The sequence below is a fragment of the Carcharhinus amblyrhynchos genome, chromosome 12 (assembly GCF_965287045.1).
Source record: "Carcharhinus amblyrhynchos chromosome 12, sCarAmb.v2.hapA, whole genome shotgun sequence".
Classification (NCBI taxonomy): domain Eukaryota; kingdom Metazoa; phylum Chordata; class Chondrichthyes; order Carcharhiniformes; family Carcharhinidae; genus Carcharhinus; species Carcharhinus amblyrhynchos.
In genome coordinates, this window is record NC_137335.1 from 51,412,039 (window position 1) to 51,438,721 (window position 26,683).

The 26,683-nt window shown below is 37.9% G+C and overlaps 1 protein-coding gene across 1 annotated transcript in view; it reads left to right on the plus strand.

Moving 5' to 3' along the window:
• The window catches only part of cenpf (centromere protein F), a 69,307-nt gene that overhangs the window by 34,245 nt on the left and 8,379 nt on the right, over positions 1-26,683 (plus strand). The window contains exons 11-20 of the mRNA XM_080200524.1: positions 306-441; positions 3,526-7,415; positions 8,303-10,603; positions 13,805-13,957; positions 15,103-15,276; positions 15,656-15,793; positions 20,463-20,615; positions 23,691-23,864; positions 25,360-25,497; positions 26,237-26,414. Of these exons, the coding sequence (XP_080056650.1) occupies positions 306-441; positions 3,526-7,415; positions 8,303-10,603; positions 13,805-13,957; positions 15,103-15,276; positions 15,656-15,793; positions 20,463-20,615; positions 23,691-23,864; positions 25,360-25,497; positions 26,237-26,414 (7,435 nt within the window). The remainder of the gene's footprint in view (positions 1-305; positions 442-3,525; positions 7,416-8,302; positions 10,604-13,804; positions 13,958-15,102; positions 15,277-15,655; positions 15,794-20,462; positions 20,616-23,690; positions 23,865-25,359; positions 25,498-26,236; positions 26,415-26,683) is intronic.

Genomic DNA, 26,683 nt, shown 5'->3' on the forward strand with positions numbered 1-26,683 from the left:
TCATTTGTGCATAATTAATGAGCTTCCAAGCTCTGGTTCTGGCATGGGATCCCACTAATCTGGTCAGCAGGGCAGATGCAGATGGAGCTACCTGCCACTGCAATTAGTCTCAAAATGGGAGAATTCTGTCCTATGACAGACACGTGATCTTTTCTTTGTTTTTTTTTAAAAGCTCCCTCTGAAAGCATCTGAGTAAACGAATAGTAATAGTTAATCGTGACTTATTCAGTTCTTTTCATTCAGAATCTCTTTGTATTATAAATTTGATATAAAAGCCAGTTTTACTAATATTTATTTCTTGACAGAATATTCAGGAGGAAAGAAATTGTCTTAGCAATCAGCTCCATCAGAATTCTGTACAAATTCACCAACTGGAAGATGAACTAAAAAAGAACAAACAGGATTTGAACCGTAGTAAGAATTTTGGGGAAGAGCTGAAAGGTAAAACTTTTTAATATCTATGTAAAATGTACAATGTTTAACAAAGCTGTTTAAAGAGTGAAATTTTCTGGCCCTTTCAATCCTGCCGAAGGCAAATCCAGTGGCAGGTTCCCTGGCAGTGGGATGGGCGAGCCATGCAAAACACCATAAATATTGATGGAACTGGAAGATCCACTGCCATCAGGAAAATTCCACCCAAAATATTCCCCATTGAGTTGAATTTAAAAAGAATTGTATGAGAATCTGCTTTGTTGTAGGAGATACAGCTACCCTTGATTCAGCACTCCTAATAGTTTGCTAAAAATGGTGTGCTAAATGGAAATTACTTTGCCATAAACAAAAATGTAACAATGGTGGATTAGGATCCTGAGGATTTTTTTCACATTTAAAAACCCAAGTAGCCCAAAAATCCTTTCAATAATTCAGTAACTTTTTCTAACTTGGCACCTCTTCCAACCATCTCCCTTGACACTTTGCTCGCCTAACCCTCTCATTCAGTGCTTTTTCATTGCTTGCTGCTTCCTGTCACCCATCTTGAATGATATGTAATTTTCAAATCAAGTTTAGATAATGATGCAATGATGGTAAGCCTGAAGAGAGAGGCCATTACGTCAATACAACTTTGTGCCTTCAAAACCAAGCAACTCTGAATTTTTTATTTTAAAATGATGTGATAGATTTGTAGTAGAACGGATGCATTCATCACATCTTTTGTGCAAAATGCCAGGTGATGGTTAGGCATGAGGAAGGAGGAAAATTTGAAGGGTGCAAACTCTACGCAGATAGTGACCCAAGTTGGGAATTGAACCCGAGTCCCTAGTGTTGAGGCAGCAGTGCTAACCACTGCGCCACCATGCCGCAATAGGGCAATGAATAAAAAACACTCTAACTGCAGTGCTAACTTAAGATTAGAAACTCAGTAATGTAAGTCTTTGAAAATAAATAATAATAGTAGAACACATAGGTGTGTATTCTGTGGTCAGCAGCAAAGTGATGGGACTCGCAATTGACTTTGAAGTTACCTACCCGCTAATCTCTAGCGATCATTGACATGGTGCTAGATCAAGAGAATACAGCAGCAGTGATATCCGCAAACAATCAAATTGAAATATTCACTGTAAACCGAGAAGTAAAAAACATTTAAAATTTCTCATTTTTAATTTAAATATTCATACAGTGAAATAATTTATTGTTATTAAAGATAGAAACTAAAATGTAGATGAACAAAATTCTTAAAGTGCAAAGAAGATTTTTAATCCTAGTAAAGAAGGTTGGCATTCTATAAATGTTATAGCTTTCCAGGTCAGGTGGTTTAGCAATAATGATTAAGTTAATATGACAGTTAACCTAATTACACCCTAATCAACAAGGGGTAACCTTTATTAGGGTTTTTTGCAGCAAGACAAACAGCATTATGAGCAGAAGGCCCCGTAATGATTGCAAGGCAGATAGCAGTCTGTGGGAACTTCTCTGAACTGTCTCAAATGTAAGTATATCTCCCCTTTTAAACAAGGAGACCAAAACTGTATGCAGTACTTTAGGTGTGGTCTCTCAATACTCTGTACCGTTGTAGCAAGACTTCCCTACTTGATACTCTGTCTGTCTTGCATTACAAATCAACATTCTATTTGCTGTTGATTGCCCTGGAGGGAGTGCAGAGGAGGTTTACTAGGCTGATACCGGAGTTGAGGGGATTGAGCTATGAGGAGAGGCTGAATAAACTAGGCTTGTACTTGTTAGAGTTTAGAAGAATGAGGGGAGATCTCATTGAGATGTATAAGATGATGAATGGGATGGATAGGATAGAGGTGGAGAGACTCTTCCCGCTCAAAAAAGACAGTAGGACTAGGGGGCACAGCCTCAAGATAAAGGGGAGGCGGTTTAGAACGGAGTTGAGAAGGAACTTCTTCACTCAAAGGGTGGTGAATCTCTGGAATTCTCTGCCCGTTGAAGTGGTGGAGGCTGCCTCGCTAAATATTTTTAAGAAGCGGGTTGATGGGTTCTTGATAAGAGAGGGGATTAAGGGTTATGGGGAGAGGGCGGGAAAGTGGAACTGAGCCACAACAGATCAGCCATGATCTTATTGAATGGCGGGGCAGGCTCGAAGGGCTAGATGGCCTACTCCTGCTCCTATTTCTTATGTTCTTATGTTCTTATTATTTGTGGTGCTGCATTGTTGACTTGTATTTCATGTAGGAGGACACCCTGATTTCTCTGTAGTACAGGTAATAAAGGTAATCAACTCTTACAGACAATACACATCTCTTTAACCTCTGCTTAACCCTCTCTCCACTTGCATTGTCTGTACCTTTTAAGACTTGATTACCTACAAAGACTCGCATTCCAGCCATTATTTTGTAAATTGAGTTTGTGTCTTTATACGCCCTGTTTGTGTCTTTATACGCCCTGTTTGTGTCTTTATACGCCCTGTTTGTGAACTGAAATCCCACTCATCTTATAAAGAGACAGCACTCTGAAAGCTAGCGGCTTGTACTACCGAATAAACCTGTTGTACTTTAACCTGGTGTTGTGAGAATTCTTACTGCATTTATTCTAGCCAGAATCTGAAGACGCGAGTCAGCCCTTGCTGACCAGGTAACCAGTTCTAAGTAATCACCTCATTAAATACAGCTGTCAATAACGGGTAGATTGTTTACTATTGACTAACTGTGAAAAAAATCTTCAAGTTTAAGGTTAAAGTTAAATGCTAAATGTATATTTGACTAGATTTCAGAAATTAATTGACCTTTTAATCATTTAGAATTCTGTCAATTGCCACTCACCAAATTCCCAAAGTAAGTACATTGTAGAAGCTGTACTCTGGTGTTTCAAATTCCATTAACAAATCAATTTTATTGAACAATAATGGGGTTAGATTTCCTTAGTGCAGCATTTAAAAGAAAATTGTAAAACAGTACGGAAAGAACATTTACTGCTCCTTATCCATAGCGCACAGCAAATTGTCCCTCTCCAGATATTGCAATAAAATTAATTAAATGCTATGTGACTTTTTTTCTTATTTTGAGTTTTTATTTTCTGATGAAATTGTGCCTTTTGATTTCTATATACCTCTCATCTTTTTAGGTAAGAACATTGTTCAAGAAGACGAGATAAAAAATCTACAGCAGAAACTAGATGAACAGAACAAGTCAATGTGTATAAATACGGAAAAGTTTGAACAACAAATTTCTGATCTGAAAATGGAACTTGACTCTGCATTTAAGAATATAAAAGAGAAAGAAAGAAATATGGAGCAGCTGAAAGTTCAAGTTGGTACAAAGGAAAATGAAATTGAAGAACTACAGAAAAATATGCAATTAAGAGAAAAGGCACTTCAAGAAGTAAAGGAGGAAAGTAGTTTGTTGGCTCAGTGGAAGGTGCAAAATATGCACATTGTAAATAATTTTCAGTGTGAAAAGGAGATAATGGAAAACAAAATTAAAGAATTGGAACAAAGTCTTGAAGTTTCTTTGAATAAAAATCAACAGCAAGAACAGAATCTAGCAGTTTTCCAGTGCAAGAGTGAACAGCAATCTGAAAAACTTAAGTCTGTTGAAGATGAAAAGGAGAATTTGCAAAGACAGACTGATAATCTTAAGAATATGCTCAACAAGAAAACATCTGAATTTGAAACACAAAAACAGGCCTTTGAAGAATCGATTAGAAAAGCAAAACAAGAGGAACAAAAACAGGGAAAGGAAGTAGAAAACCTGAGCTTGAGCATTTCTCAGCTAACAGCACAAATAGCTGAATTGGAGAAAAACTTGCAACAAGAAACCAACAAAGTTGTGGAATTAGAAGAGTCTCGACATAAGTTCTGTGCTGATTATGAAAATATCAGTAATGTGGCAAAGTCAAAAGATTGCTTAATTGAACTGAAGGAAACTGAAATTTTGAATTTGAAAGACCAAATTTTGCAGATGACAAATAATCTCGAAGAGCAGCTTGCCAAGGCTGAAGCAGAGAAAAATAATTTAATGCAAGAGTATGAAAAAAGCTTACTTGACAATCTTGAAGTTGAAAATATAAAGTCAACATTGGCAGACTACCAACAGGATATCTCTAGCTTCAAGGAACAGATTATTTCTCAAGAATCCTCTCTCAAGCTTGAAAAACAGCAACGATCTGAAATGGAAATTAAGTATGAAACTTTATTAAAACTGAGACAAGAATTGGAAGGAAAAAATGAGGAGATAGAAAAGAAATATCAGAACTTGCGAGCGGAGATGGAGCAAGAAACTCATCAGTTGAAAATGCAACATGCTGAAGCATTACAGACTAGCATAGATGAGAAAGATAAACATATTCAGAATATTGCACGAGAACTTGAGACCAATGTGAATAATCTGAAATGCTTGCAGATAACCAACAAAGAGTTAGAAGCAAAGCTGGAAGTTTGTCTTCAGTCTGAGAAGTATATTCAAGAGAAAGAAGAGTTAATTAATTTGAAGGAAAAAGAACTTGTACGGCTTGCTGAGGAAAATGAAGAATTGAAAAACTCCATCAATACTATGGTGCAGGAAAATATGGAATTGAACAAAATGAATTCTAATTTTGCTGATGCGGTGGAAAGAAGTAAAGCAATGTTGCAAGAACAGACCGAAAAATATGAAGAAGCTACTACTAAAGAGAATGCATTTAAAGAGCTGTATGAAGAACTAACTGTAAAATACAGATTATTGGAAAACACAGTAGCAGACAAAGACAATGATATTCAACAATTATCTGAAAAGATAAATGAAAAGGACATTAGGGAAGATGGACTAAGGCACCAGCATGCTGCATTAGAAGAAGAATTTAAAAATCTTTGTGAAAAATGTATTGCTTTGGAAGAAAACAAAGATTTCATGGAAAAGCAGTTACATGAGAGATCACAGGAATTGCTGAAGAAAATTACAGAAGTTGCAGAGCTGGAAAGAAGCCATGCTTTGGGTTCTATTGAATATAATGCTAAAATTGAAAACTATGAGGAAAAGATTAAAGCAATGATTGAAGAAATGGAAGGCCTGCAGACGCAGCTAGAGAAGATTAAAGAAATTGATCATTTAAAAAAGGAACTTGCTGAATCTTATGCAAAGCAAAACAAAATATTGGAAGATCATGGCGAACTACTTGAGGAAAAAGAACAATTGACACATCTGATAAAAAAGCAAGCTGAAAAAGAAACCATGCTTGCAACAAAATTAGAAAATCTTGAAAATGATTTGATTATAGCGCAGTCTGAAAATATAAAAAGCAGTAAGTTAATTGCAGAAAAAAATTGTATTTCAGACCAATTGAAAGATACAGTAATGACAAAAGAAACTGAATTTCAGAAACTTCAAGCTCAACTCCAGCTTCTCCAGATGGACCTTGAAGATAAAGAGATTTCTTTAGAGGCTTATATTTCCCAACTTGAGCAAATGCAAACTGAGAATAGCAATATGGAAAGTAAGTTTCAGCATTGTGAGGAGACAAAGACTGTTCTAGAGAAAGAATTAAGTGCAATGAAGGCAGAGATGGAAACTATGGATTTGAAATTTAGTGAAAGCAAGGACCGTGAAGAATTGTTGCAAGGACAAATAATTTGCCAAAGGCAAACTATTGAAGAGCTAAAGAGTGAATCTGAAAAGCAAAAAGAGAATCTTGATCATCTTCGTTCCTTGGAAATCCAGCTTACTGAAAGCCAGAATGCAGAAAAGCAATATCAGCTGAAAGAAAAAGAGCTCCTAGGGAAGCTGTTTCAGTCTGAAATGCAGATAAGTGACTTAATGAGTCGTAATAGTGATATTGAATCTCAAAAGGAATCTCAACAGCACGAATTAAAAGCACAAATGCAAATTACTTTGAACAATTTGGAGAATACTCTGCAACAGAGTGAGGAGCAAAGAACACTTGCACAGAAGGAGTTGAGTAATGTGCAGTCTGAATTATCAGCTGTGCACCTGCATTTCATTGAAAGCAAAAATCGTGAAGAATGTTTGATGGAACAGATAGCTCTGCAGAAGAAAACTATTGAGGATCTGAAGAGTGAAATTGAAAAAAGTAAAGAACAGGAAGCACATCTCAATTCAATGGTGTCTGAGTTACAATCTCTGATTGCAGCTTTGGAAACTGAAAAGGCATCACTGTTGAGTAAAGTAGATTCCTCACACACAACTATCGATCTAGGTGCTCAGGTGTGCAAAGCTGTGAAAGAAGAAATTATTTCATCCCGTGAAATTAGGCATCAAAACATTCCAGCAGAGACAGAGGTGGTTGACAGTGAAAATGAATCATCAGGAAAAAAGAAAAACCTTTTAAACCCTGTAGAAAAAGGTAACCAGATCATGGAAGAATTAAAGGCAGAATTGTCCTTATTACAGAATAATTTGATTGAAACCCAGTCTGCTTTATCAGGAACAAAGACTGAAAAAGAAACACTGCAATCTCAGTTGAGAGAACTTGAATCAACACTGGAAAGTGCACACATTCATGTGTCAGAGCAGAAAGAGCACTTAAAACAGCTAGAGAAGGTGATTCAGAAAAAAGATGATGAAATAATTTTACTGCATCAGCAGCTAAAAGAGAATTCAATTAATTTGACTGTAAGTGACCAGACTGCTATTTCTGTTGAGGGTACTCACCTGAAACTGAAAACAGTGAAACTGGAAAGTTCTGTGACTTCTGAGCAGTCCACTACATTGCTCAAAGAACAACTTCAGAAAAAGCAAGATTCTGCAGATCAAACCTGGGAATTGCATCAAAGTTTAACTGCAACAAGACAAGAACTTGAAACTCTGAAACAGCAGCATTCATCTGAAATTGAGGAATGGCAGTTGAAGTTAACCAATCTAGCAATCGAAATGGAAAACAAATTGGCAGCACAGAAACAGCAGACTGAATTAATGTCTGCAGAATTAGAAGATGCAAGGATGCAGCTTCAATATCTGGATCTCAGTACTCAGTCATTGTTGCATGCTAGCTATCTTTCTGCAGAGAGTACTCCACATAAGGTAATAAAAATCAATATTGTGATTATTAATTACTGAAAGATGTAGTAAGTGTTCAGTTGAGGATTATAATTGTTAAGTTTATACCATAATTCTTGCAAATTTTATTTTTGGTTCATGGAGGGAATCACAGCTGGACTTGGTTTTATCCCTAACCAGCATCACCAAACAAGTCCTTCTTTCCAACAGTGACTGTAAAATGGTATTCAGAAATAGCAATCCTAGTTTTCTAGCCTTTTCCCTTGCAAGCAATACCAGTGAAGTCAGTCCAATTGTGATGCTCCTTTTATTTTTCAAATTAAAATTACATCGAAGGAATTGGAGGCTGTGATCTACCTTCTGTATGATACATGATGTGTATCTAACCAATGAACCATCAGGAGAGCTGAAATTCCATGGAACGCTTGTTTTGTTTTTGCAATGTATGGACTAATAGCACAAATAAATATATTTTCATCTTGTCCTACACTCGTAACATTGAAAACCTCCTCAACTGAGATTCAAACTTTATATATAAACACCTTGGTTTGAATGGTAATTTTCATAATTTGGACATTTTTATCACTGTTTACTACTGGTATTGAAAGTACCAGCAGTATGTATATTTCCAGAAAGAACAAAATTATATTCCAATAATACCTATCACTTATCTGGGATATCTCAAAAATACTTTTTTTTAATAATGTGTAAGAATGTGACAAAATAGCTAAGATGGTAGGAATAATCTAGCAATGTATTTTTATGGAATAACTTTCTGCGTAATTATTTACATGTTGCTATTCCATTATAATATTTCATTATATCAAGTCTGGCCATACATAATTTTGTTAATTGCCTTTTTTTGGTAAACAAGGATTGATGTTTTAATTACAAATATTTTTGTTTTTCAGTTAAAGCATGCTGATTCAAAGAAACAACAAAGTGAGGTGGCTTTGATAACTGATCAGTTGGAGTTGGTTAACAATCTAAATGTGGAACCTGACAGGAAAGTACAAAGGAAACAGAAGGCTAGTTTGCAGTCTGGCACAATGGGAGAAAGTCCTGTATGCTGCAACATACATTTGGCTGATGCTGAAAATGTCAGCAAAGACATTGGTGATGAATTGAATGAAAGTAACACAAAACAAGAGCACATAGTTGAACAGATACACTTAACTAATGAGGAAGTTTGGCATTCCACTGCAACACTATCAGCCTGTGAAATCCCTATTGATTCTCAGTTACAATTGGAACAGAAGTCTGAACAAATTCTGCATCTCCTTCCCAATGAAGAGAATAAGAAAATAACTGAAGCGCTGCTCAGCGAAATGGAGAATTTGCGTTCCAAACTAGATACCCATCAAAATGAACTGTTTTTCCAAGGTTCTGCTTACACTGAATTAGAAAAGAAAATGGTGTCGTTTGAAGAGGAGAAGCACCATCTATGTAACAAGTTAAAGTCCTCTGCTCTTGAAAATCAGAATCTTTCTGACAAAGTGAAATGTTTGGAGGAAGAACTCCTTAAGGTGACACTACAGCTGAATGTGGATAAAGTTAAATTGTCTGATGTGACCAAGATGTTGGAGAGCCTAGAGGTAGATAAAAAAGACAGGAATGAGCAATTTCTTGAACTAGAATATGAACTGAAGCGTGCTAAATCAGATAAAGTAAACTTAGAAAAACATATCCTTGAAATGGAAGTTGACCTGGAAGAATTGCAAACCAGAAAGCAATCTTTAGAAAAAGAACTTGAATCAAGTCAAAGGACTATTTCTGTTCAGGGAGAAAAGCTGACTGAGCTTGAAACTGAGAATAATGGGGTTATTCAGGAACTTAGCATTTTAGCTAAGACAAATGATGAATTGGAACAAACCAGTAAAAAGCAAGAGGTAAAAATTCAAGAGCTGAAAGCTGAGAAAATCTATAATTCTAATATAATCTGCGGGCTTGAAGCTGAAGTAAAAAAGCTAACCAATCAGCTACAAGCTGTTGCTGAACAAATGGAGAAAGTCTCAAAGGAAAGGGAAGACGTGATCCCAGAAGTCCGATATTTGGAGAAGAATTCTATGTTGGACACAGAAGGAAGGGAGAAATTGCAGCAGCAACTGAATCAGTTGAAGAAGGAAAATCTATCCATGCTGGAGCAGACTGAAACCATGCAGAACAAACTTAATACAGTAGAACTTGAAAAGTTGAAACTACTCAAATCCTTGGAGTCCTCTCAGTTGCAAAAAGGCGAAGTTGCAACAAGATTAAACGCCACTGAGGCAGAAGTAGCTGAAATGCGGCCTGCCATTGAGAAACTTAAAGTGCGCATTGAAGCGGATCAGAATAAAAGTCGACATATGGCCGAAAAGCTCAAAGTCAGTGAACGAAAAGCAGACTTGCTTCAAGACAAGATTGAGGCACTTGAACGGGAGCTACAGACGACTGAAGAAAATATGGAGCAAATGATATTGCAAGCTGAAACTGCAAAGGACCAGGTTGAGACACTAAAGGAAGAGAAGGAAACAATTACTGAAAAGCTCAAGCTATTGACTATAGATCACAATTCCCTCTTATCTGAAAAGCAAGCTTTAGAGAAAGAACTGAGACAAAGTCAGGAAAAGTTAGAAACTCGTTGCTCAAAGTTGTCAGGAAAATGCGAAGCAGCTAAAAACGAAAAGCTCAAAATGACAGAAGCCTATGAAAGTTCTGTTAATGAGCTACAGTCTCAAATTAGCCATTTAAATGAACAAGTAAAAGTGTGCCACGATGAGTTGGAAAAATTGAGAGAAAATGAGAAAAATTACTTCAGTCAAAACTCAAATTTAGAAAGTGAGAAGATCCGGCTAACTGACCAAGTTCATGAAATTGATGGGTTAAATGTGGAGCTGCAATCTGCAAATACAATTCTAAGTAAAGATCTTCAAGTATTTCAACAGCAGGTAAGCAAACACATAGAAGAGAAAGAGAAACTTCAGCAACAAATTGCAGATATGGAACAGTTGAGGCAAAAAGATTCCATGGATTTGTGTAACTTGCTTACGGAGGTGGAGAACTTAAAGACAGAAAGGAAGGAATTGCAGACAGCAGCAGCTGAAGCTCAGCAAGCAGCACAAGATTTGTCAGCTAGACATAAGGTCATGCAAGAGACTAAAGAAAATTCTGAGAAACAACTACAAAATGAACTACAAGTTTCTCAGTTGCAAGCTTCTGCTCTTCTTATTCAGGTATAATAATTTTACCAAAAATACATGATTATGTCTTGGTGAAAATTATTTTTCTGTTACCCGTAAGCAGTATATCCACATTTAATATTCTTCTCCGAAATCACTTTGAAATCCTTTTGAATGGAAGTATACACAAGTTACAACAACACACAGGAATAGGAGCAGGAGTAGACCATTTGGCTCTTTGAGCTGGCTTTGCTATTGATTTAAGATCATGGTTGATCTGATTGTGGCCTCAATTCCACTTTCCACTCTATCCCCTCCATAACCCTTGACTCTCTTGTTGATCAAAAATCGATCGAACTCAGCTTTGAATACATCCAACCATTCCAGCCTCCACTGCCCTCTGAGAAGAGAATTCCACAGATGAACGACCCCTTTTTTATTTTAAAAAAACTCACCTCAGTCTTCAATGGACGTTCCCTATTTTTTAAGCTACGTCCCTACCCCTAGTTCCAGACTCCCCCACGGGGAAACATCCTTCCAGTATGATTCATTATGTTCACCTTTCGTTCTTTTAAACTCTAATCAGTACAGGCCCAGGCTGTTCAACCTTTCCTCATATGTTAACCACTTTATCCCAAGAATTGTTGAGTGAACATTCTCTGCTTCAAAGTCCACTTCTCTGTTTTAATTGCAGTTAAAAGAAATACCATAGACTTTTCAATTTAACAGGAATCACAAATTTTTTACAGTACAGAAGGAAACCATTTGGGCCCATCGTGTCTGCAGTAGTTCTCTAAATGAGCATTATGACTGAGTGCCATTGTTCTGCCTTTTCCCAGTATCTTTGCCCATAGTTTTGATTCAAATAATCCTCTAGAACCTGCTTGAATGCCGCAATTGAACTTGCCTCCAACATAATTCCAGTGCATTCCAAATCTGAACCACTTGCTGTGTGAAAAGGTTTTTCTCACATCACATTTGCTTCTTTTGCAAATCACTTTAAATCTGTGCCCTCTTGTTCTCGATTCTTTTATGAACAGGAACAGTTTCTCCCTATCTACTCTGTGCAGCACAGATGATTTTGAACATCCTATCAAATCTCCTCTTGGCCACCTTCTTTCCAAGGAGGTCCAATCTATCCTCATAACCGAAATTTTTATCCCTGGAACTGTTCTTGTAAAATTTGTCTGCATTCTCTCCTATGCACTCACATCCTTCCCACAGTTTGGTTCCCAATATTCTAGCTGATATGTAACTGATGTTTTGTATAAGTTCCTCATAACTTCTTTGCTCTTGTACTCTATGCCCCCATTAATAAAGCCCAAGATACTATTTAGAATCCCTACAGTGCAGAAGGAAGCCATTTGATCCATTGTGGCTGTACTGACTACAATCCCATTCGGGCACTATTCCCGTAACATCGGACATTTACGCTGTTAATCCCAGACACCAGAGTTAATTTAGCATGGCCAATCAATCTAACCCACACACCTTTTGGACTGTGGGAGGAAACCAGAGCACTCGGAGAAAACCCACAGAGAATGTGCATACTCCACACAGACAGTGACACAAGGTCAGAATTGAACCTGGGTCCCTGGTGCTGTGAGACAGCAGTGCCAAATCTTATATGCTTTACTACTGCTCTCTACCTCCAATGATCTATACACATATACACCCAGATCTCTGCTCTTGCACACCCTTAAGTATTTTGTATTGTCACTGTTCGTCCAACCACAATGCATTACTTCACACTTTCCACTTTGAACTTCATATGTCCTTTTGCAGTTCTACACTTTTCACTTTTTTCAATGCATCCTCTTTGTTCCTTGACTCTAGCTAAATTGATTCTTTCCTTGAATCCTCTGGCACACCCTCTTCAGCACTGCAATTCACTCTTTAACGATCCAGAAACCCTATTTCTTTTTCTTTTCTATTTTTTCTGAACACCTTATATCCAGTAACATTTAACCCCCAGTCTTGCCCCATCCTTTGAGCCAGACCTGTGCTATTGCCACAACATCATATTTCCACATGACAAACTACACATGTAACTCCCAAATCTTATTTACTATACTCTGTACGTTCAGTAACTCTGATTTAAACATAATTACTTTCTCCTTTTCTCAGACTTCATTAACTTATTCTCCATAATAGTGCGATCTGTCTCTCCTTGTATTTTATGCACCCTAGTATTCCTCTCCAATATTCTCTCTTGATTCTGACACCCCTACTGAGTTAGTTTAAAGCCCTTCTGACAGCAGTAGCAGAAGGTCTTGCAAGGAACTCAGTCTCAGCTCTGCTCGGGTGCAACCTGGCCAGCTTGTACAGGGGCCATCTTCCCCAGAGCCAGTCCCAGTGTCCCAGGAATCTAAAGCCCTCCTGTCATCTTTCCAGCCACACATTCATCTGCCTTAATTAATCTGATTCCTAGAGTGGGAAGTTTAAAAAAAACTACTAGTCTTCACCATCATTGCCTTGTGATGTCCACACGTACAGTTAAATGTGAAAATACAAAAGCTACTGCCAGTTGATTCCTTAAACCTCTACAGGATGTGATCTTGAAGTTCAGCATCTGTACAAATGACTGAATTGATGAGAATTTCCCCTTGTAATGTTCCCCAATGTAATGTTGCTGTTAAAATCTCTCAAACATTAAGTCTTGTTAATGAAATGTAACTTTTTAAAGCGTACTAACTCATTTCTGGCGTTGAACATGATTTTCATTCCATGAAAAATAACTTTATATTTAAATATTGCTATTGCCGTTTTTTCCATTATGAAATCTGACACTTTTAAATACTTCTGAGCTTTTTATGATCTTTCAGCTTCTAATGAATATGAAGTACTCTTTAGTTTTTGTAACATTTATAAAAAGATGAGGATAATCACTGCATTGTACTTCCTGGTTTGTAATCTGAGAATTTTTCAGTTGGCTGTTTACACTTGTTGCTGGATGCTTAGAGTTTCCTTGGCTTGGCACCAGATTCACAGTGATATTGAGATTTGGATAAATATAAGTAATAGATCACTATCTTTGTGGACAGCTTTCTTCAACATCGGCAGCAAGCACATCGTTTTGCTGTTGGCTGCAAAGCCCGTGCTTTTCCTTAGTGCCTTAAGTCAACTATTTTGATACTGATGCAAGTTACCTTTCTCTTCTTTATATAGTTACATTGCATATCATGAAAACTGGTTAATAAGCTTCCTCAAAATGCTATAACATTTAGTTTAACAATCAACCATGATTTCTTTTAGGTTAAGGATCTTACAGAGAACAACCATAAACTGCAGGATGATTTATGCATAACCAGTGAAAAGATGCTGAAAATACAGCAGGAATTTGATGCAGAGAAGAAATTGATTTCAGCGCAACTGGAAGAATTCAGAAATCAGACAGAGAGCTTTAAGGTTCAGTATTAGAAAATTCTACAGTCAGTCATTTGCCAAAAATCAATGTTTTCCAGGTATTTTGAAACAAAAGGAAGTATCGAGTCTAGATATAGTAGTACAGCTGTAACAGTATTTATCTACAAAACTACTTAGTTGCAAATAAAACTTTGTCTAGTCATAAGAAATAAATGCTTTCAAAATATTATACTGCTTTAAGAGCTTTGTTTGTAATCAAGGGTTTTGGAAAGTTTAAAACAATATTTTTGTCACAATTTAGCCAAGCTATACTTTTAGGGTAATAGGAAACTAGTTGCGATCATGGTCCTTAATCTAATAAGAACATGGTGGCGCATTGCCTCAGATCGTCAGGGACCTGAGTTTGATTCTGGCCTTGGATGATTGTCGATGTGGAGTTTGCACATTCTCCCCTTGTTTCCTCCAGGTGTTCCGGTTTCGTCCCACAGTCCAAAGCTATGCAAGATAGGTGAATTGATCATGCAAAAATGCCCCGTGGTGTTCCAAGATGTGTGGCTTTTCACTTTTTTCAATTCATCCTCTTTGTTCCTTGGCTCTAACTAAATTGATTCTATCCTTGAATCCTCTGGCACACCCTCTTTCTTCAGCACTGCAATTCACTCTTTAACGATCTAGAAACCCTACTTTTTCTTTTCTATCTTTTCTGAGCACCTTATATCCAGGAATATTTAACCCCCAGTCTTGCCCCATCCTTTGAGCCAGGCCTGTGCTATTGCCACAACATCATATTTCCACATGACAAACTACACATGTAACTCCCAAATCTTATTTACTATACTCCGTACATTCACATACATACACAGTAACTCTGATTTAAACATAATTAGTTTCTCCTATGGCTATGGTGAATGCCCATGGTTACAGGATTAGGATGGGAGGTGGGCCTAAGTAAGATGCTCGGTCAGAGTCGTGCAGACTTGGTGGGCCAAATGGCTTCCTTCTGCACTGTAGGGATTCTATAAATTTTATTCCTTTGTGACACAGTTGGATAGAGGAGAAAAATATTTTATTGTTCTTTGTTTTCATGAAAAATCTAATTAGAAATATGGAAAATAATAATGGAAATGCTGTAGTTATTACTGGAAGTTATATTTCAAATATGATTGTAAAATTGCTTTCATCTCTAGATGCAGCTAGAAATCTCTCAATCAGAAAAATGCAAGTTAGAAAAGGATGTTGGGTACTTTCAGACTGAATTGCAGATCACTGATGAATTGAAGACGGAAGTAGATGAACAAAAACAAAGACTAAAATGTATCCAGGAAGAGCACCAAGCTGTCCTTAAAGATTTACAGGGCAAGGTAAATCATTGCACTAAATTAGAGTTGTAAAGATTCATCCAGAGCTAGAACAAAAATCAAACAGTTTTGTGCTTGGTATTGGAAATATTCCAAAATACAGGTACTATCTACATCTCCATGCCCCACCGTTACAGAGCTTATAACAGCAATTTGCCGTTAGAACTCAATGATTGTTATACACCAACGTGGGAACCACTTTTTTTGTTAATTATCAAAATTGCCCTACTATTGTAAATCATTCATTGAATTTTGTTGAGATTTGATTGGATTTTTCAAAATTTTTGCACATCAATTATGTTAGTCTATCTTGTACACAATTATCAAAAAATGTTGATGAATACTATCTTACCAATGATAAATACTGCATTTGCTTTGTCAGCATGAAGTTCAAGTACAATCGTACCAAGAGAAAATGGCTGCAATGGAAAAGCAGCTTACAGCACAAGACATGGAAATCAATAACCTAAAGGTTCTGAAAGAAGATGTAAATGTTGCCTTAAAAGATGCCATTACCAAGGTAAAACAGTGAAACCTGAGCATTTTGCCTACTTCTACGTGCAACATGCTGTCAATGTAAACTGTTAGGATTGGATTTTGTGTTGTGCAAATTCTGAGAGCCTTGCATTTAGCATGTGCCCAACGGTTATAGTAAGCCTGACCAAACAGTTTGGTGTGAATGATATTTCCTTGTCACGATTGTGTCTCCATGAGCTTTTCAAAAACTGACAAGTCTTAGGAAATTGACAAATTTGAAATGTTACTCTGCTTTATATCAATGTATATGAGCATACAAAAGTAATAGTTGTTACCGGACTTATTGCATTAAATTAGTACAGCTTGCCTCTATGTTATAATACCAAGTAATGAAAATGCTGCCCATTTGCATTTCACTGTGTTGTCTTGCTTGACTTGAAGACAAAGCTAGTTTATTCAGGTGCATTGTTTTTTTTGAAGCTTGGCGTAAGCTTGTCCTTGCAGTTTTGTGTTGTTTAAAAGAAAATTCTGACTGACTTTGTCCTTTTCTTCAATCCCTTCCTCTGTTCACAATTAGAAGGAAAGGCTTATGTCAGATAACTTCTGCCAAGCATGCACAATTGTGCACGTTACAACAAAATGAGATGTTCACTGACTATCGGACAAGCTAATAAATACTTAAAAGTTTATTTAATAGTGTAACAAGTAGGCTTACATTAATGCTGCAATGAAGTTATTGTTAAAATCCCCTGGTTGCCACAGCCCGGCACCTGTTTGAGAACACTGAGAGAATTTAGCATGGCCAAAAGCATTTAAAACGGTGGGGGGAAACCCCACGCACATGGGGAAAACGTGCAGACTCTACACAAACTGTGACCCAAGCCAAGAATCAAACACAGGTCCTTGACAGTGTGAGGCAGCAGTGCTAACCACCATGCAAATTCCTTATAATTTTGGGAAAACAGCTTAAAAGCCTAACGCATCAGCTTTTTAACCTCAGGTCATCATTTTTTAAAAACATGTATAAATACACCTTGCATTGAATGTAGCCCTCATCGCGCCCCCTCAATCCCAAACAGACATACTCATTGTGCACTATTATGGCGTGATATCCAAATCCTGCTCAGTCTTGCTGATTCAACAGATTTGCTTCCATTACATGTTGAGCCAGGCAACTGACAGAAAGGAACACTTGTACATAGCGGCAGCTCAGGTAATAGTTCACCAGAACTATTTCATTAGCTCTTTCTTAGGTGGGTACTTTGTTAATCATAGCCATTATATGCTCTTCACCATTGCTTCAATGTTCTTTAGAATGAATAAGTATGCAAGTTTACATTTTGTTTTTTAATTGCAGTTAAAAGGATATGCAATATTTTTCTGTCTTTGCTACCTCCAGTGATTAGGCTTTTAGATCCTAAATTTGGATCAGTGTAATCATTCTTTCATGGTTTACCTAATTTCTACTCAATTATCCTCGGTTTGTCGGTTTAAAAGAACTTTTAGTTTATAGTTCTTTGTATTCATTTCATGTTTCCTTTGACATGGTTAATCTATTGAATTGCAATGAAAATGTTGCAGTGCAAATGGTACAAATTGTTTTCCCAGTGTTCTTGTTAACTAGTTCTGTTATCTTAGATTTTGAATGATCTACAATGCTTGAATTGTTATTTGGCAGACATGATTGGGAAATTTCATAAAGTCATTTCTGGGTAAAAATGATCTATATGTTAACAAAATTGAGAAAATCAGTCATAAACCAAACTAGCAAATCTGCGACCAACTTTGCTACAACAATGTTGGTATCTGTAATTTATATAGCAGCATTCACATAGACTACAAGGTGCTTCAAAAGTATAAGGCAAACCGATGTTAAGCTAAAAAGGGAGGGATTAGGAGATCAATAAAGCAAGTTTGGATATTGGTCAATAAATGGGGCCTATGGCCCAATATCGAGGGTAATATCTCACCTCCCCATTCAAGGCCTGGGAAATATAGGCTATACCCCGTCTGGGTCTTCGATTTAAAGATGGCTTTAAAAGAGGAGAACAGGGATGACAAACAATGGTAAGGTTTAAGGAAGGAATCATCAGAATTGTTAGAGTGGGTATGTTATTGGACCAGAAAATAGTGGAGGTCCAGACTAACAATTGAGAGAATTGAATTCAGATTCCACAATGGCAGCTGGGTCAGTTAGGTAAGGTGACCATGTAACTGCTGGATAATCTGAAAACATATCTGGTGTGCTAATATCCTGGAAGGAAGGAACTCTGCCCTTTTACTTGGTCCAGTCTATATGTGACTTCAGACTCACTGCAATGTGGTTGACTCTTAACTGCCCTTTGAAGTGGCCTAGTACGCCACCAGTTAAGGGCAATTGGGGATGATCAGTAAATGGTGGCTTTACCAAACACGCCTCCTCGAATATCTCTGTTTTGCAGGGCATATTTTTTGCACTGTGCGGTTTCTTTAAAATTGTCATGCATCCATGCATGCGTGCATCCAGAATGCTGCACAGCCAGGCACCTGCACAGCTTAAACGGAATATTGCTCACAAATAATGCCTATACCTTGTGAATAAATAAAAAATTGAAAGAATGGACTTAGGCTGCAAAAGTCTCCTTGTTATATACAGGCATTTAGAGAGGCAGGGACTGATTAGGGACAGTCAGCATGGCTTTGAGTGGGAAATCATCTCTCTCAAACTTGATTTGAGTTTTTTGAAGGGATAACCAAGAAAGTAGATGAGGGCAATGCAGTTGACGTTGTCTACATGGACTTTAGCAAGGCCTTTAACAAGGTACTGCATGGTAAGTTGTTGCATAAGGTTAAACCTCACGGGATCCAGGGTAAGGTAGCCAGTTGGATACAAAATTGGCTTGACGACAGAATGTGGATATGCCGGCGTTGGACTGGGGTAAACACAGTAAAAAGTTTGACACCAGGTTTTAGTCCAACCGATTTATTTGATAGTAAACTCAGTAAGCTTGATAGTAAGCTTGTGAGTTTACTATCAAATAAATCGGTTGGACTAAAACCTGGTGTTGTCAGACTTTTTACTGTGTTGATGACAGAAGACAGAGAGAGAATGGTTGTACAGGGTTGTTTTTCATTCTAGAGGCCTGTGGCCAGCGGTGTGCCTCAAGAATCGGTGCTGGGTTTACTGTTATTTGTTATTTATGTTAATGATTTGGATAAGAATTTAGGAGGCATTGTTAGTAAGTTTGCCGATGTCACCAGGATTGGTGGCATAGTGGACAGTGAAGAAGATTATCTAGGATTGCAACTGGATCAATTAGGCCAGTAGGCCGATGAATGGAAAATTGAGTTTAATTTAGCTAAATGTGAGGTGATGCATTTCGATAGATTGAATCGTTGCAGGCCTTACTCTGTTAATGGTAGGGCATTGGGGAGAGTTATAGAACAAAGATCTAGGGGTACAGGTTCATAGCTCCTTGAAAGTGGAGCCATAGATGGACAGGGTGCTGAAGAAGGCATTCGACATGTTTGATTTCATTGGTCAGAAAGTTATATACAGGAATTGTACAAAACATTATTAAGGCCACACTTGGAATACTGTGTACAGTTCTGGTCACCCTGTTATAGAAAGAATATTTATTAAACTAGAAAGAGTGCAGAAAAGGTTTACTAGGTTGCTACCAGGACTTGATAGTTTGAGTTATAAGGAGAGGCTGGATAGACTGGGATGTTTTTTCCTGATGCCTAGGAGGCTTAGGGTTGATCTTATAGAAGTCTATAACATAATGAGCATAGATTCACTAGATAGTCAACATCCTTTTCCAAAGGTAATGGAGTCTAAAACTAGAGGGCATAGGTTTAATGTAAGAGGGGAGAGATACAAAAGTGTCTGAGGAGCAATTTTTTCACACAAGGGTGATGAGTGTTTGGAATGAGCTGCCAGAGGCAGTAGTAGAAGCAGGTACAATTTTGTCTTTTAAAAAGCATTTAGATAGTTGCATAGGAAAGATGGACATAGGGGGCTATGGGCGAAATGCAGGCAATTGGGACTAGCTTAGTGGTTAAAAACTGGGTGGCATGGACTGGTTGGGCTGAAGAGCCTGTTTCCATGCTGTAGACATCTATGATTCTATTATTCCAGTGACAATGGGAGTTTTCAGACCTAGATGAGAACATTTCTTGTTCCATGAGTTCATCTTAAGTGACATTATAAGCTTGAGTTGCCTTTGACTTGACACTAGATTCACATTAATGCTGGGAAAGGGGAAATCATAATGATTGCTAGATCTTTGTAGGCAGTTTTCTTTGAGGTCAGCAATGAGCATGTCACTTCATTACTAGCTACAAATTCTGGACCATTGTGCCTTAAATCAGCTACAAGATACTTTGACAGAAAATGCTGGGAAATCTTAGCAGATCTGATAGCATCCGTGGAGAGAGAATGGAGCCAACATTTCGAATCAACTCTGACATTCCAGATTCAAAACGTTGGCTCTGTTCTTTCTCCACAGATGCTGTCAGATCTGCTGAGATTTCCCTGCATTTTCTGTTTTTATTTTAGATTCTAGTATCTGCAGTATTTTGCTTTTAACAAGATACTTTGATATTAATACAAGCAGTTTTTTTCCAATTAACCTTTTTGCATAGTTATAATAAATGTGTAAGATGTTAACACTTGGTGAGATGATCAAAACACCATAATGTTTAATAATCAACCTATGGCTATCTTTTAGGCAAATGATTTGACAGAAAATAATCATAAAATGCAGGCTGATTTAACCATAGCCAATGGAAAGATTCTGAAAATGCAGCAGGATTTTGATGTGGAGAAGAATTTGATTTCAGCACAGCTTGAAGAGTTCAGAAATCGGACAGAAAGCTTCAAGGTTTGGTATCAGAAAATTCCAACCATCTATTATTTACCAAAGTACTCACGCTGCAATCGACAAAAACGCATAGAAAGTCCTCAGGCAAAATTTTCCATTGTGGAGTCTAACTCCAGTGGCAAATTGGATAGTCGGCATGATTCCAGCTGGGCTGTGGGGAGGATGAACATGAGGTCTTCCACTTTTGAATTTGTTAGTCGTTCAGTCACGAGGAACACAGCAAATTGTGTGGCAGGGCAGGTAAAGGGTTACCTGTCTTGATATGTAGAAGTAGGAGTAGGTCATTCAGCCTGTCAAACCTGCTCCATCATTCAACACAATAATGACTGATAAGACACTTCAAAGCCTTTTATATGCATACTATCCACATAACCCTTTCTGTTATCATTATTCAGAAATCTATCAATCACTATCTTTAAATGTAGTCAATGACTGAGCTTCCACGGCCCTCTGGGATAGAGAATTCCAAAGATTCACAACCCTCTGTGTAAAGGAATTTCTCCTCTTCTTGGTCTAGACTCCCAACCAAAGGAAAAATTTTACCTGCATCCACCCTGTCTATTCCTTTAAGCATTCTGTAGGCTTCAAATGAGATCACCCCTCTTTCTTCAAATGTAGTGAATACAGGCCTAATTGTAAGACAGTCTTGCCATCCCTGGAACAAGTCTGTTGCAACCCCCCCCTCCCACCCCCATTGGGAATAATATCCTTCTGAGGTAAGGGACCAAATTTGCATATAATTCTCCAGGTGCAGTCAAACCAAGCTGCCATACAAATGAAACAAGACTTCACTCATGTACTCCAATCCTCTTGTGATTAAAGGCTAACATTTCCTAATAGCTTGCCGCACTTGCATGCTCGCTTTCAATGACTTGTGGACAAGAACACCTAGGTCCATTGTACATCTACATTCTCTAATTTCCTACCACTTAGGAAATGCTCTTCATCTATGTTTCTTGTACCAAAATGGATTACCTCACATTTTTCTACATTGTATTCCATCTGCCATGTTCTTGCCCAGTAAGTCTGTCCAAATCCTCCTGTAACCGCTTTACATCTTCCTCACCACACACTTTCCCACTTAGCTTTGAATCATCCGCAAGCTTGGAAATATTACATTTGGCCCCCACATCAAAATCATTGGTGTATATTGTGAACAGTTGGAGCCCAAGTACTGAACCTTGCAGTACCTCACTAGCCACAGCCTGTTAATGCAGGAATAACCTGTTCATTTCTAATCTGTTTTCTATCAATCTTGGTTGATCCTTAATCCATGCCAGTATATTCCTATCCCACATGCTTTTCTTTTGCTAATCAACTTCAAAAGTTCTGTCATGAGGTTGAAAGCCATGCTGCCATGTTTAAACAGCACCCAGAAAGACATTCGTTCATTGCAGGCTAGGAGCTTGACACTATTTCTCCAGGGTCTTGCAGCCATTGTTCATACCGGACAAGGTGGCATCTATGTGCAACCATTTTGTGGGCATATGAGGGCATCTCTAGCATTGCCTTTCAATCATCTCTGAGAGCACTGTCAATTATACATCCATAGCTATGCCAATAGTTGCCATTGCAGTGATCCACGTTTGTTTAGCCTCTTGATCTTATAGAGACCCCACTGCTTCTTGATCCTCATGACCCATACCGGCCAAGATCAGGCTCTCCTCAATATCCAGAAGACAGCAATGATCAAGGTGGGTTTCCCTGCAGCTTGCATCATCAGTGCCTCAGTGGAAGTGTGATTAACTTTAAGTGATAAAATTAGTAAGTAGATCCTTTACGGGTTTCCCTCCATCTCAAAGCCTGCAGGCCAATGCTAAGTTCATTGCCTGGCCTCCATCTAGACATGGCATCTCTACTCCACCCCATCCCTTTTAAGTAAAGAACATGCTGGAAGACCAGATGTTCCTCCGGTTCATACTTGGAGACATTGCTCTTTGACACAGGTAATGAGAGCCATGTTCAAGAAGTCTCACTCGGACACTCTTCTGCTCGTCTCCATTACCCTGCTGACTCTGAGACCATTGCAACATAGAAAAACCAGTTGCATGAGGCCTTGTCAGTTATGATCATTCACCCAGGACAATAGAGTAGCGAATTAACTGGCTTCCACCAGTGGATGCCTCTTGGAAGCATCCACCTCTTTCCCTCTGTCCCTTCCTGCCTCTGACCACAACCGATAGCGAATGACTACTCCGCATCTTGCTGGGGTCTTGATGTTATGAGTTGGGAACAATCCTACTGCAATGCAGGCTTCATCATAGAGAGAACACAACTGAGCAGCTTGACATCCAGTTGCCTCATAATTATTCGAATTTTCCTTGAGTCAACTACACGTGTTGACCTTGAACTCCACCCGCCCAAAAAACACCTTCCTCCCAGCTCAGGGATCTCACTGACAGGATAACTGTGGTCAAGGACAGTTTGGAAAAATGGTATATATCAGCTTTCAAATCAGTCCACCGCTGTCTTCCCTCCCCCACCCACCAACTTACTGCTCCACCACCCAATAACACCATTCGTCTACCTTCAGTCACCACTGAACATTCCCGTTACCCAATCACAATCTACTCCATATGCCTTCTCTCTCCTCAGAGGTGATACTTTTACCTTTGCTGTTCCTACCATGACACTGTATTCTCCTATTATCCAAGCCACCAGTCTTGCCCCCCTCTGTGCCCCTCACCAGTGTGACCGTCACTGATCAGACTCTCCCTGAACCTGCCATCCTACCGCGTTCCACTCCCCACTCTGTCTGTGAGTGTTCCCTCCCATCACCAGCACGCTGAATTTTTCCTTAAGACCCCACTGTCAACACCAACAATCCTGCCCTCTAAGATACTCTGCCCATCCCATCCCACCAAAATCATACTTTTAGGGTATTAAACTAGTAAGCACAGACAGATATCTTACAAAGTTTTTTTCTTGGTGCCACTAGAGGAGAAAAACATCCCATTGTCTGTTTCTTGTTTCCTTGATAAGTTAGTTAAAAAGAAAATTAGTATTGAAATTATTTTTGGATGTAATATTTCAGATGTGATTGTTTCTATTTTTAAAATTGCTTTTATCTCTTAGTTGCAGCTAGAAATCTCTCAGTCAGAGAAATTCAAGTTAGAAAAAGATATTGAGGACTTTCGGAATGAACTGCAGCATGTTGATGTACTGAAGAAGGAAGTAGATGAACATACACAAAAATTAAGGTGCATCCAAGAAGAGCACCAAGCTGTGCTTAAGGATTTACAGGATCAGGTAAGTGATTGCACTAAGTCTGAGTAGATAAAAGATTCATCCAGAGCTAGAACAAAAATCCAGCGACTAGGTTTTATGCTTAGTATTGGAAATCTTCCAAAATACAAAACTATCCATAGGCCCATGTCTCATCTCAGAGCTTAACTTTGGGAATTGCTTTTAAAATTTAGTAACTGTTGTACAACATCATGGGAATCAAATGAAGTCCTAAAATCTAATGAGATGAATAACTGGTTGTTACCACGTACAGTTATAAGATGTTTTCAAGCATTAAACAACTCCTTTCTTTCTCCAAAATAATTTCATTACTTTTGGATAAGATAAAGGTCAATACTCTGGAATCTTTTCTTCTTTTTCATTACAGTCAGATTGCTCCGATCTTTTTTGACTCTGCTTTTCCAGAACTCTGATAGTTGAGATCTTTGATGTGGCTCAATGATAGCAGTCTCACCTCTGAGTGGGTGAGTTCAAGATCAGTCTAGAGAATCCACCTTGCATCTCAGTGTAGTTTGTGGTGTATTTTTAATGAGACGCAAAATGAAAGGCCCATTTGTCCCTGTGGATCTAAACATTTCCCCAGACATGCATGAGGGCTCCAGTTTCCTGACCAACATTTATCCTTCAACCAATGTTGCTAAAATTGATTATTTGATTGGGTATTTCATTGCAGTTTGTGGGCACATGTTCTGTGACCATGGGATTGAGGCCTCTAACTCATATCTGAACTTACCTATTACTCCAGGTTGTTCTGGATTTGAACTTCAATGCAGGTAGTGGCAATAACAACATTTGTACAAACAAATTTAAAGTAACTAATCATAAATATTTATACTAAATTTGGTTTTCCCATTCTCTGATAGACAGGTGAGAAACTGTATCTAAAGATCTAAATTGTGAGTTCCCAAGGAATTTAGGATTTAGGCTACAAGTTAGCAAGAATGAGTTAGAAGGTACAATATCATTTTAAAACTGACCCAAAGAAAGAGATCTTTCTTAAATTGGGCATCGAGAAAACTGTTAACTGAGAATATAAATATTTATGATTAGTTTTTATGTTTCTTGTTAGATTATGTTCATATTCTGTTCTTCCTTTTATTAGTTTCTTAGTCCTCCTTTGCTTCATAATTTCTCTCAGCTGCCGTGAACCACATCTCTTTCATGAACTGGCTTGACTCCATCAAAATTGCTGAGTGTAAAATGCCCACCCCCAGCAATGGAGTCAGCAAAGCCAGGCATGCTACATGCAGGCTCGGTACTCCCGCATTCTTATCCTGCTCCACTAAATAAGCCGAAGGGAGCAGGAAACCTGGAATTATGTGGAGCACCATTTTAAAATCCTACCTACCTCTGTTCCAATGTGAATGGAGACATGAAAATTCAGCCCTATGTACCCATTTACCTATAGTTTTTCTTTTACTTCATAATTTTTATCAGAGTATTTTGTACATATTTATTAAATGATCAAATATTTCCTTACCAATTGTAAATACTTTAGCATGAAGATCAAATACATTCATACCAAGAAAAGTTGGTCGGAATGGAACAACAACTTACTGCACAAGTCTTGGAAACAAACAATCTAAAGGCTGCAAAAGAAGAAGTAAATGTTGCCTTAAAAGATGCCATCGGCAAGGTAAAATGTAGTGAAATCTGGGCATTTTGCCTATTTCTATATCCAAAATACCCTTCTTGATGTAAACTGATTATTATTAGGAATGATCATTTTGACCAGACCATGTCCTGGGAGCCAGGTCCATACTGCCCAATATCAAATTATACAATTGTGTAACATAAGGGCATGATCTAATTTGGATACACTTGTCAGAAGTATATACCTTTTGTTCTTTATTAAACTAAGCCAAGAAAACATTTAGTAAATGAGAGCAAAAAAGAAACACAATTTTTTAAAATTTGTTTTTTTATATTACATCTTGCAGTCAGAGAGCAGAAATTATTATTACTGCGTTAAATTAGTAATAAATAATCAAACTCTACCTTTCTATAAATCAGTGGGTTGTTTTGTTTAGCTGAGGCAGCATTTGTTGCCTGTCCCGAATTGCCCTCCATTTTTTAGTGGGCATTTGAGTGTCAACTACATTACTGTGGTTCTGGAGTCATACGCAGGCCAGACCAGGTAAGATGGCAGATTCCCTTCCCTGAAGGATATTAGTGAACCAGATGGGTTTTTATGATTATTGGTAATAGTTTCATGATTCATCATCATACACTTTACTTTCAGACTTCTATTGAATTCAGATTTCACCATTTGTCATGATTTGAGCCCAGGTTAAATGAATGAATGCATTTTTTTGGAAAACAGAAGTATCAATCATAGTTAAATTATGGGTATCGATGATGATTTTCTTTTCTAGGCAGAAGAATTGCAAAACTCTGTAACTAAGCTAAAAAGAGACAAAGAAAGTGCTCAGAATAAACTGCTACTTTGGATGAAAAGCTGTAAACAGCTTGAACATGAAAAGGAATCATTGAAGAAACACATTCGGCAACAAGAAGAAGTACTTGCAAAGCTACAGAAAAGCCAGAAACTGGGTAAGTAGACAGTAGATGAATCCAACATTTGAATTAGACAGAAGGCAGTTGTTATGATGTGGCAGGTGGTAATTGCTGGGCTGCCCAAATCCCAAAGGGAAACTTGGTGCAACTTATCGCAACAATTTGGCAATTTGTATTTTATAATGCGAACGCATATGTGCTGAAATCGGGAGCACAAATTTCATATCACTCTTGGAGATTGTAAATACTAAATTTAAATATTTTTTGAAAAAATAAAACACAAGATTACATTTACACAGCACACC